Source organism: Cololabis saira, chromosome 5, assembly GCF_033807715.1.
Source record: "Cololabis saira isolate AMF1-May2022 chromosome 5, fColSai1.1, whole genome shotgun sequence".
Taxonomy (NCBI): domain Eukaryota; kingdom Metazoa; phylum Chordata; class Actinopteri; order Beloniformes; family Belonidae; genus Cololabis; species Cololabis saira.
Window position 1 is genome coordinate 22,229,626 of NC_084591.1, and position 12,233 is coordinate 22,241,858.

At 41.3% G+C, this 12,233-nt stretch overlaps 1 protein-coding gene across 1 annotated transcript; it reads right to left on the reverse strand.

Moving 5' to 3' along the window:
- Positions 1–19: 19 nt before the first annotated feature.
- On the reverse strand, positions 20–11,923 carry fam169b (family with sequence similarity 169 member B). The gene is made up of 9 exons (XM_061721215.1): positions 11,883–11,923; positions 10,537–10,672; positions 9,795–9,897; positions 9,626–9,711; positions 6,723–6,885; positions 3,345–3,527; positions 2,402–2,527; positions 2,225–2,295; positions 20–1,133 (listed from the first exon to the last, which is right to left on the reverse strand). Exons 2-9 carry the CDS (start codon positions 10,660–10,662, stop codon positions 873–875), a joined length of 1,119 nt encoding a protein of 372 aa, XP_061577199.1. The 5' UTR covers positions 10,663–10,672; positions 11,883–11,923; the 3' UTR covers positions 20–872.
- Positions 11,924–12,233: the final 310 nt, after the last annotated feature.

Genomic DNA, 12,233 nt, shown 5'->3' on the forward strand with positions numbered 1-12,233 from the left:
TGACACACAGAACCCATGATTTTTATTTTATTCTGGAAGTCAAAATAATAAACTTAATTTTAATACCTCGAACACTTAAAAACACCAACACACTAATGTCACTTTCATGAAACTTGTTAGTGGGAGCGTTGCAGTGTGAGCTACAAGATAATTACATTTAACAATTTTCTGATTTAATGAAGTTAATTTTGTCCATGTTTTTAGAATTTAATTTGCTAATTATTTTTGTCAAGAATTTGTTAACCTAAAAATTCTTGTCTGACAAAAAGAATTAGCAAATTAAATAACAATTTTCTGTTTTATAATAATACAGTTATGGGAATGCTGCCACTGCAGAGCACATCTTCATGGAGACAAATGTACAAATTGATCTTTAAAGCATTTATAAAACCACATTGTTCAAGTTAACAAGCTAATGGTATAACGAACAGTAATTACGACAGTAAAATATCCCCATCTGCAGTGATAGACACAAAATGTAGTTTTTTTTTGTTTGTTTTGGTCATTCCTGAGGATATGGCACACTCAAAAACGAAGCCCACAAGACTTAATCATTTCTTGAATTGATAAAGAGAGAAACTAAAAATATCCCGGAGCGGCAAGAAATATGGAAATGCAGCAACTCAAATGGTAAACACATTTGATGGAAAAAAAATGTCATGTTGAAAAATATTTCTCATGTACTGTCAAGTTTTTTTGCTCATCTGTCAAGAATAAAAGTGACAAACAGCCCTCCATATAGGAATTACAATGTCCCCAACATTGATGTGGCTGTAGATCTCTGCAGTGTAGGAACAGTTCCCTCCGGGGTCTGATATTGCACAATGGTTATGAGTGTATATGCAGGTTGCCTAGGGTTCTCTTGGCTCTTCTTACACTTTTTGTGCATTTCCCCTGGATCCTCTGTTCTTTGTTGACAGAGTGGCCTTAGATTTCAGGGTTTGCTTCAGGATTTTGGTCCTTATGGGAAGTCTGGAGTCCAGATTGTCAGCGTGGGCTGCACAGCTACATCCTGTCCCAAGGATCGTGCTGCTCGTGGGGTTTTCTCTTTGATTCGGTAGGATAATCTTTTGCTCATGCAGAGGATTCTTTGTGTTACAGGTGCTCTGGGAGGTCAGGCTTGTTTCGCAACCCTGCATAAAGAACAAGAATGACTTTTTAAAGACAGCTTAGACATCTGTTATGATACATTTGAATTCAACGTACATTATATTGTAATGACTCACTCCACACACCGGCTTTCACAATCAATTACACAAAACAGCTGCTTCTAAACAATGAGTTGTCCTGTGACCTCTTATGATTTGAAAGACCTCCTCGGAACTGGAGATTACACTTCAGGAGTAAATCATTGCAAAATAAATAAATCGAAAGTTGATTAAAACATTACTAACACACAAAATGATCTACTAACCCCCACAAAAAACAAAGAAACCCCAGAAAAATTAAAAAGTCCTGCTTTCAGAAAGTTGCAAATACATGAATCAAGAGGAGCTAAGCCTTTTCATGCGGTGATGTAGCTGGAAGAAGGGCTGGAAAATACTACGTTTGGTTACTACTCTAGGCTATAGTAAACTTTTACGATAAATTGAATATAATTTGAAAAAAAACATTCACCCAGCTCCCTTTTTTGTGGGAATGTACATGGAGGAGGAGCAGAAACAGAAAACTGGGGTTATATTAATTTGATGTCCACTTCATAGTCACAATCGTTTCTGACTTTAGTGTTTCTCTAACTATCGTGCAGAAAGTCTGTGCATGTTGAACTGCCTTGATTGGGGTTTTCATGAAACAACACAAATGTAAGTCCTTAATCTGATCTTTCTGACAGTAATGAACTGCTTCCAATCAGGTTTGATGTGGCTGGTATGGTGCCGTGGAAACCGATCCAACCATCAGAGCATCCAGAAATCAACTGAAACATTAATGCTGTGGGCTCCTGGGACGCACCGCAGATTAGAATCTGTTGAACACACAAAAACACTTGGAAAGCATTCATTTTTCTGTCAATTTTGAAGTGTACGTGCCATTTATTGTGCCCTTGTTTTCACTGGAGCTAAAAGATGTGGAAAAAGTCCTTCCAGGTTTGATGTTTTCTTATCGTCATATGATAGTCTTTGATTGGGGATTAAGAGTTTTGTCTTTCTTCCAGCCGGCTGTGATAACAGATTTGCCATGCATGCCAGCGCATCAAAAGGAATAATGGAAGGTCTTTGACTCTCACCAGCTGAGACAAACTGTTGCCTTCCTTCTCCTGCGTGTGTCCTGGTGTTGGAGTGCTCTCCTCACTGACGTCTGAAGAAGACAATTAAAATGAGATCAGACACCCTACTTTGTCAACTCCACTCTTTCCTCACAACGATGTAAATGTGAAACTCTTTCTGTCCAATATAAGGTGTACCGAGGGCGTAGCGGCCTAGCTGGATGCCGAGCCAGATGTTTCTCCTCTGAGTCCAGCCTCCCGGAGCCTCCACCTCGTAGAGACGCTCCCGGTGCTCCTCGCGCTGCTGCAGGAACGTCCTGAACACTGGCCACACAGCATTCACAAACAGTGACGCACCATAAAAGACACGTCTGGTATATTTCACCAGCTTGTATTTTAAATACACGAGTCTCCACGGGTCTATTTTATAACTGTGCTCTCAACATCTGTTGTAGATAGTCTGGGAGACAAAAAAAGAAGTAAACTCTCAAAAGACCTGTAGACCTCTAAATTGACGTATTCACACTGTTCGTGGTCGTTCTGACAACAAACAGAAATTAGCAACATTCATGTACCCTCAGATGACATAAATACTCTGCAGAATTATCCAAACATCCTGGATAATAATTTACACGAGAAGCTGCAGACTGGCTGGAAACCGAATATATGCACATCCTTGTAAAACAATTACTGAAACTCTGCACGCACTCAGTAAAAGGCAATGATGCTAGAGACGAGGTTTACTACTGTACCTGCACACACAAAATGGAAAGCAATCGACACCCCAGAAACAAATGAGTTTAAGAACATATAGGTGATTAAATGAGCTGGGTACACAATGGTTGTTCATTTCTGTGCTTTTTCCTGCATTTGATAAAGTTAAATCTATTCGTGAAATTTTTACTAGATAAACATGAAATCAGGGAAAGTCAAACAGTAACAGGCATGAGACTTTAGTGAACATAAATACATAACTACAGAGTGCATGAGGGTATTAACATTTCCCAGTAAGCGTAATGTTCTTCTGCCTAATATGGCAACTCAGTTGAAAAGGTTTCCCCCGAAAACATGAAGAAGGAAAGGAGGCGCGATGAAATATATAACAAACAAATACAGAGGTTGAAGAAGGAGTTCAGCCGACCTGCTGCCATGCTGGGCGACAGCGGGGAGCTGACTCCCAGATATTCGTCTGAGGAGAACCAGGAGCAGAAATCTTCCAGGATCTGAAGGCCGAAGCCCCTCCTCCTGCAGCTCCTCCTCACCAGCACCGTGTCCAGGACGGGCAGCAGGTAGCAGCAGCTGCTCCAGCCGTCAACCAGGCTGCCTGAAACAGCACAGGGACCATTTGCTGCTTTCACTTCAAACAAATAGGTACCACCTGACTCAACGGTTGCACCCACATCTAAAGCAACCGCAGAAAAAAAGTATTTGATAGTTACACAAGGCTCCAGAAAAACCTACCAGGCAGCAGTTCTCAATGAATAAACTTGAACCTTATTTGAGATCAGTATATTAGATAGTTAAAAAGATGCTAAAACATGCCGGAAAGTTACAGAAAAATGTGGGTTTTTCCCAAGGATTGAAAACATCTGAATATCAAAAAGCTAAAATGACTAATTCAATATTAGGGTAGACTTTTCTATTGTTTGTTCTTGTGAATTCTGGATCACAACAGTAGTCAGGTTTTAGACAGCACCACAGCACTGAGACTGCACTGACCAAAGTGTTTAATAACTTGTGTCTGATTACAGATGGTGGAAACATGTCAGTCTTCATTTTACTGGATCTCAGAGGGAAAAAGACTGCACTTCCCAAGCATTGGTGGTTCAGTGGTAGAATTCTCGCCAGCCACGCGGGAGGCCTGTGTTTGATTCCCGGCAAATGCACATGTGTTTTTCCTTTATTGTAAAGACAGATAAAACTGTACCCACATACACTCACCGACCACTTTATCAGGTACACCTTGCTAGTACCGGGCTTGACCCCCTTTCGCCTTCAGAACTGCCTTAATCCTTCTTGTATAGATTCAACAAGGTTCTGGAAACATTCCTCAGAGAGTTTGGTCCATATTCACATGATAGCATCACGTAGTTGCTGCAGATCTGTCCATGATGTGAATCTCCCGTTCCACCACATCCCAAATCTGCTCTATTGGACTGAGATCTGGGGACTGTGGAGGCTGTTTGAGTAGTGAACTCACTGTCGTGTTCAAGAAACCAGTCTGAGATGATTCTTATGACATGGCGTGTTATCCTGCTGGAAGTAGCATCAGAAGATGGTAAACTGTGGTCATAAAGGGATGGACGTGGTCAGCAACAACACTCAGGTAGGCTGTGGTGTTGACATGATGCTCAGTGGGTACTAATGGGCCCAAAGTGTGCCAGGAAAATATCCCCCACACCATGACACCACCACCACCAGCCTGAACCGTTGATACAAGGCAGGGTGGATCCATGATTTCATGTTGTTGAAGCCAAATTCTGAACCGACCATACGAATGTTGCAGCAGAAATGGAGACTCATCAGAGCAGGCGGCGATTTTCCATCTTCTGTTGTCCAGTTTTGGTGAAACTGTGTGAATTATAGCCTCAGTTTCCTGTTCTTAGCTGACAGGAGTGACCCGGTGTGGTCTTCTGCTGCTGTAACCCATCCGCCTCAAGGTTCCACGTGTTGTGCATTCAGAGATGCTCTTCTGCAAACCTAGGTTGTAACAAGTGGTTATTTGAGTTACTGTTGTCTTTCTATCAGCTCCAACCAGCCTGGCCGTTCTCCTCTGACCTCTGGCATCAACAAGGCATTTGCACCCACAGAACTGCTGCTCACGGCATATTTTCTCTTTTTCGGACCGTTCTCTGTAAACCCTAGAGATGGTTGTGGGTGAGAATCCCAGCAGATCAGCAGTTTCTGAAATACTCAGACCAGCCCGTCTGGCACCAACAACCATGCCACTTTCAAAGTCACATAAATCCTCTTTCCTCCCCGTTCTGATGCTGGTTTGAACTGCAGCAGATCATCTTGACCATGTCTAGTTGCTGCCATGTGATTGGCTGATTTGAAATTTGCGTTAACAAGCAGTTGGACAGGTGTACCTAATAAAGTGACACGTGAGTGTATATAACAATGTCACCAAGAGACCAAGGCCCTGTACAGGCTCTTGGTAAATGCATTGAGATTATTGACTGGATGTGCCACAACTTTCTCTAACAAACTGAGGTAATTGTCTTTGATTACAGGTCACCACAGAACTTCAATCTATACACCTAAAACCACCAACCAGGCCAGAAATCTGGATGTAGTGATGGATTCAGAACTGAATCTGCAAAAACACATTAAGGCAATAACAACGTCAACCTACTATCACCTTCAGAATATATCAAAGTTAAAAGATCTGATGTCTGAGCAAGACCTGGAGACACTAGTCCATGCATTCATCTTTAGTAGCTTGACTATTGTAACAGCATCTTTACAGTCCACCTTAAAAGTCAGTTAAACAACTGCAGCTCATTCAGAACTCTGCTGCTGGAGCCCTCACTGAAAGCAAAAAAGTGGACCACATCAGAGATCTGGTTGCCTGTCCGTATTATGATGCTGGTCTATAAAGCTCTGAATGGTCCAGGACCAAAATACATCAGTGACCTCCTGACCCAGTATGAATCTTCCAGACCCCTCAGAGTACACCCTCCCGGTGAAGTCCCACAGATGTAAACCTGCTGGAATTAACTGAATAATAAGCTCAATAGATATAAATTCTCATTTGTTCCATTATCAATTAAGTTACTCAATAACAGGAAATGAGCTGTGTGTGTGTGTGGGAAGTGGGAATGTGCAATAACGTGTGCTGCTGTATGAATAGAGGGAAGTGCAATAATGAGTGCGCTTTTGTATGTGTAGAGGGAAGTGCAATAACGAGTATGCTGCTGTATGTGTAGAGGGAAGTGCAATAACGAGTATGCTGCTGTATGTGTAGAGGGATGTGCAATAACGAGTATGCTGCTGTATGTGTAGAGGGATGTGCAATAACGAGTATGCTGCTGTATGTGTAGAGGGATGTGCAATAACGAGTATGCTGCTGTATGTGTAGAGGGAAGTGCAATAACGAGTATGCTGCTGTATGTGTAGAGGGAAGTGCAATAATGTTGCTGTAGCAAGGGTTTTTTTTTTTGTGTAGAGGTGTTTTCAGGACATTACGGGGGGGCATGCAAAGAGCGGGGGGATATGACGATGTGTTTTTGTTTATTGTGATTTTATATGTTTTGTTATATATGTGGCGCCTGGAGTCTTTAGTTTTGTCCAAGACAAATTTCTCTCAAGGGAGACAATAAAGATTATCTTATCCTTTTGTCTATTGTTCATTTGGTTATTTAACACCATAGAGAGCGAAACTACCGGAGTCAAATTCCTTGTTGGACATTGTTCGAACCTGGCCAATAAAGCTGATTCTGATTCTGATCTTATCTTATCTTATCTTATGTTAATATTGCACTTTGACTGCCAGATGTGTCTTCCTCCGCCACCGCACCTTTGTGTTTGACCGTGTAGAAGCCGACGGCCCGCTGGTCCCTCCACAGCACTTTGCAGCTCTCTGCGCAAGGGTGCAGGGAGAAAAATACTTCCCCCAATGAAGGCCTTTCCACGACCTGACTGAGCAGGAACACGATTACCCTCTCCGTCATCGACTGCACCTGCCAACAACAGGCTGACTTAGGAAGAAAACCACAACACCCAAAAATGAACTTAAAATTAAATAACATGACCAGTCAACTGTAACTGATGAGACGGTGTGGTGGGTTTCGGTGTGAGCTCTCGGACTCAGCGCTGTTCTTACCTTCCTACCTATATAAAAACCTGCTACCGAAGAGACCCTGAAAGTACTGCGCTATCGTAGACAGCACAGATGGGAACCCTCCATTGACATCTGGGATTCAGAAGTGCTTCTACACAGTCTCGTGTCCGGGATTACACCATCGATTGATAATAACCATCGCAAGCTCAAGATACACCGTATCGTTTGAATTCCATATGGAGAGAAGCTGGAGTCGAGAACGTGCTCCTGCAGCCACGTCAGCACTACTAGCTCGTCCATCCTACCTCTGAACCATCTCACACTCCACATGATGATCAAGGGAAAGAAAAAAAAAAAGGGTCAAAACCTCCTCAATTTGGCTCTCCATTCCTTTTCTTGATGGACATCCTGGACCTCTCCTCTTTAAAGGGATTGTGACATGAAAAACACATTTTTCTTGATTTTTTGTGTTTTGTTGGGTGTCTTGACATCAATTACACCCAAAAAACAACAAACTTTTAACATTCAGTGTATTGTGTGCTTTCTGGGACTTTCCGCATAACTATGCAAAAACGGCGCATGTGGTTTGGTGGCGGATCGTTACGTAACGATCTGCTAAATCACCGCCCCCTCCACCCAGCTCCCTGTCTCCTCTCCTCTCCAGCGCACCATAAAGGCTGAATTATGGTTCCGCGTTACACTGACGCAGAGCCTACGGCGTAGGGTTACGCGGCGACGCGCACGGTACGCTGAACCCTACGGCGTAGGCTCTGCGTCGATTTAACGCGGAACCATAAATCAGGCTTAACACGGAGCAGTTTAGAGCCTCTTCTGTTCTAATCACCGGAGGACAACTGCTAAGAAGACCCGCGGCCACTGACTGGACTTAAGATAAGGGGACACTTTATTTACATGCCTTTATTTTTATGATTGTTTGCTGTGGTTCTCCCTGCTGCTTTTCCGTGCATGCTTCGCCTGTCGCTCCCGGCTTAACTCTCCGACGCCGCTGTGAGCGTATGGCTGGAGGAGGAGGAGGTTTGGAGGAGGAGCAGAGCAATGATTGACAGGAAAGGGGGAAAAGGAAGCGTTTTTCACGGCGCAAAAAAACACTGTAATAAAAAGCCAGGAATGGAGTATTAGAGTAAAGTTTTTCTTGTTACACTCTTTTAGACACATTTGAGGGATGTTGGCCAAGACTTTTAATAGTGTTAAAAGCATGTTAAAAATGATGTCACAATACCTTTAACACATCAGATTTTTTTCTGATCATTTGCTGATCTTTGGAGATCTGAATCTGCTGCTTCCACGTGTAAATAACTTTTCATTGTCATCAAGACCACTTGACAGCAACTGCAACCCCCTAGGCAGCCCCTTGAGGCATTGGTGAGCTTTCATGTAACATGCTGCCTCCACGTGGTCAGAGGCGTTACTGCCACACTGACTGGTTTAAAAAAAAAAAAGGCTTTATGAGCAGGGGTGCACACAAGCCGGGACTCGAGGGCCAGTCTACTTTACGTTTTAGATGTTTCCCTGCCTCAACACAACCCTGATAGACAAGGCTGTGTCACCAACAGAGTTGTGTAAACCTTGATGACATGTTGGTGATGACCAGTGATTAGAATCAGGTGTGTTGAGGCAGGGAAACATCTAAAACATGCAGGAGACTAGCCCTGGAGTCCCGGCTTGTGTGCACCCCTGTTTATGAGACTGGATTCAGTGATTGTTAAAGGACCTTATTTGCCAACAGATGACAAAAATCCACAATAAAGACGGCACTCTGCTGTGCTCTGTCGCGGCTTCAATATCTGGACAAAGAATACAGCACTTGAACACAACACAGAGACAACAATCAGATGTGGGCAAGAACAACTTTTTAGTGCAGAAGGGAGCAGAAGTTTAGATATTTGTCAGTAAGATTAAAAAAAGAAAATAGTCATGCAAAGTCGGGCCATTATTTGTCCATCTTTTGTGCTCAACATTGTTCTTTAGGTGACTATTGGTTCGGTGCGTAAGGGCTCTTAGACTGTTCAGATGTGCAGCAACTCTGACAGATGCAGCGCTGCACTTCCACTGACTTTTGATCCTAAAACTTTACGTTCCTGTAATGTGACATTTTATAAATTAAACCAGCGATACAAAACCCTGGCATTTGTAACCCTGAGTGTACACTTTCAGATGTATTTATTCGCATTTCTTGTTAAAGAACTGAATGACATGAATCAAAACAGTTTGAGTGGAAGCAGGAGAAGTGTTTGCAGGAAACTGGCATTGAATGTTAGCGCTCTGAGCAATGGAGCTATGCCAAGATAAATAGCTATTTTTGAGTCAGACACGACTTAAAAAAGTCATTCCGTTAAGGGATAGTATGGATAAGGAACTTACAGACAAACAGACCAAGTTATATATAATCTTGGTAAGTGTACAGAAACTAAAGATACAAAAACAAGGTAAAGATTAATGTGATGAATTCATGGCTGAAGTTAATGTTCCAAATACTTACGATAAAGTTGTGTGAACCCTCCCTGGATCCACATCGTTGGCATAAATCATGTTTACATGTTTAAAATGAAACCAAAGGATTTTTGTGGTGTGGTGTTGAAAGTCATGTAATTCAGAACAAGCAGAGAAACATCAGTTACCGACACCAAGCCGCTTCTGGATTTACTGGATGTTCGCAACACGTCATCCAGACGCCACCACCTCTCATGCAGGTACAGAGCCACCACTAGGAAGTCACACGAGAGCAGTGAGCATCAGTCTTTGGCTGACGTGCAGCGCCTGCAGAGAGCAGTGTGTGTAGCTCCAAACCTTGTGTTCGATCGTCTGGAGGATGAAGTGCCAGCACCGCAAATCCAGGCTGATCCTCCTCAAACAGCTGCAGCTGACTTATATTTGCTGCTGTTATCTCCACCTGTGGAAGAAGAAGAAGACACCCTTGTGAAAATGAAAACAACAGAAATGGAAAATGGATTAGTTGGTTTCTGCAATAATTCATAACTCATGATTATAAGTTTGGATGTTTGGTATGAAAATCAAAACTTGCAGAGACAAACATTTTTTTTATTTCAAATTATAATGATTGCTGTTACAACCATAACAGCAATCGTGAAGGTATTTTAACTGGAAAGCCATTTTTGGCATCCTGAAAATGTCACACTTCTTTTAATTTATCTCATTGGACCAAAAAAGGCTGTTTCCTCATATAACAAAACAAACAGAAATGTTCTTACTCCATCCAGAGAGTTGTAATAAAACCAAACAAACAACTTTTGTTGTCCTGAGATAATGACATAAAGATAAAAAAATGCCATGAACATACATCTTTTGCTTCACTTAATTTGCAAGAGTAAAAGTATAGAAAATGTCATATTCCATGTTTTGTTGATTCATAGAAAAAAGACATGCAGTGACATGCAAATTTGGATTTTGTAAAGACTGATTTAATTTAACAGCTAGTTCACCGGAATTGTTTCCCCATTATGCACAATAACTTCTACCCAGATAAGAACTTCAGCAGTTATTATTTAGAAAAGAAAAGGTGTTTTGGTACCTTTGAGGTCTGTGACAACTGAAACCACTCATTACTGAAAGGTTTAGCCTCCAGAGCAGAGAGGAAGTGTTCGGAGGCAGATGTCAGATCAGTGTCGGCCAAGGCTGGCAGGTCTACAGGATACATGGCCGTTGACCTTTCAGAGGGAATACATTTGTTGGGATAAACTACAGACAATTTTAAAACATTTTCACAGTTATATTTCACAATTGTGACCAGTTTTTCCATCACACATGTCCATCCACCAGAACATTCAAAATTGATGCACTTTAAAGCTCATTCTCAGTTCCCCCAATGTTTAGGAAACCTTGAGCTTCTGCATAACCTTGTGAGAATCTTCTCTGGAGGTGAGTTTATGGTTTGAGTAACTCCAATCTTAGGAAAACCACAAACTAGCGTTAGCTGGGGGTTCTTGTGAGAGATGGGTAAACATTAAGCTGAAGATTTCTGTCAATCAGTAATAGTTCCTTATTGCTTATGTCTTGATAGAAGTCCCAACAATCAAGACAGGTGACGCTGATTTAAGCCAAAATAAACGTTATGGTCATAGTCCATCCAATGCAGAGGTGTATAGTAACGGAGTAGATGTACTTTGTTACAATACTTAAGTAGTTTTTTTTGAGGATTTGTACTTTACTTGCTTTTTTTTTTATCAGGACTTTTACTTCACTACATTTAAAAGTTAAAAAATATACTTTTACTTCGTTACTTTGACATTTGTCACCTCGTTACAAATTAAAATAATCAAAGAATTATATTTTGCAAGAAAGATAGTTTATTTTTGGTGTTGTATTCTATACTACATTTCATTCACCTGAAAGTGAAATAAAAAAAAACAAGGGAAGGATAATTTTTAGTTGTGTTGCTTCTTTTCATGCGTACTATAAAATACTTGTACTTTTACTTTCAATACTTGAGTATATTTTTTCACAAGATACTTTTGATACTTAAGTACATTTAATGTGAGCTACTTTAAGACTTTTACTCAAGTAATTTTCTTATGGGTGACTTTAACTTTTACCAAAGTTCTTTTTCAGTTATGGTATTTCTACTTTTACTTAGTTACAGTACTTTTTTCAAGTACTTTATACACCTCTGACCCAGTGATATACTTAAGATAAAGTACTTTAGATAAAGTTAAGTCATGTCATGTCTCAGAAAGCCACACGTTTCCTGATAGTGCGTTTTGTAATTGATAGGGGTATAAAAAAAAACAAAAAACACGACTGACAGCAGAAAACAGCTGTTTACTTTAACCTCTCTGCCATCAGCGGCAACACAGTAACATGCAGGAAACGCTCACAAGGAACGTTGATACAAATACAACAGCAGTATAATTAACTTACTTTGTGGTGCCAGGAAATGTTTTTAAGGCTACTGATTCCGACTCAGTCTTGTTTCAAACTTTGAACCCACATTTTCGTCAGTTTTCTCCTGACCTGCAGCGCCATCGTGCGGCAGCGAAGCGTCTCTTCCACCGGAAACATTTCGCTGAGCTTCAAAATAAAAGCACATGCACTTGGAAATTTCCTCAGCTTTACAACATTTTCTTCATTCCTCCTGTTGTTAATAATAATAATAATAATGATGACTTGGATTTATATAGCGCCCTTCTAGGCACCCAGAGCGCTTTACAGAAATCATTATTCATTCATACACATCCTCACTGGTGGTGGTAGCTACATTTGTAGCCACAG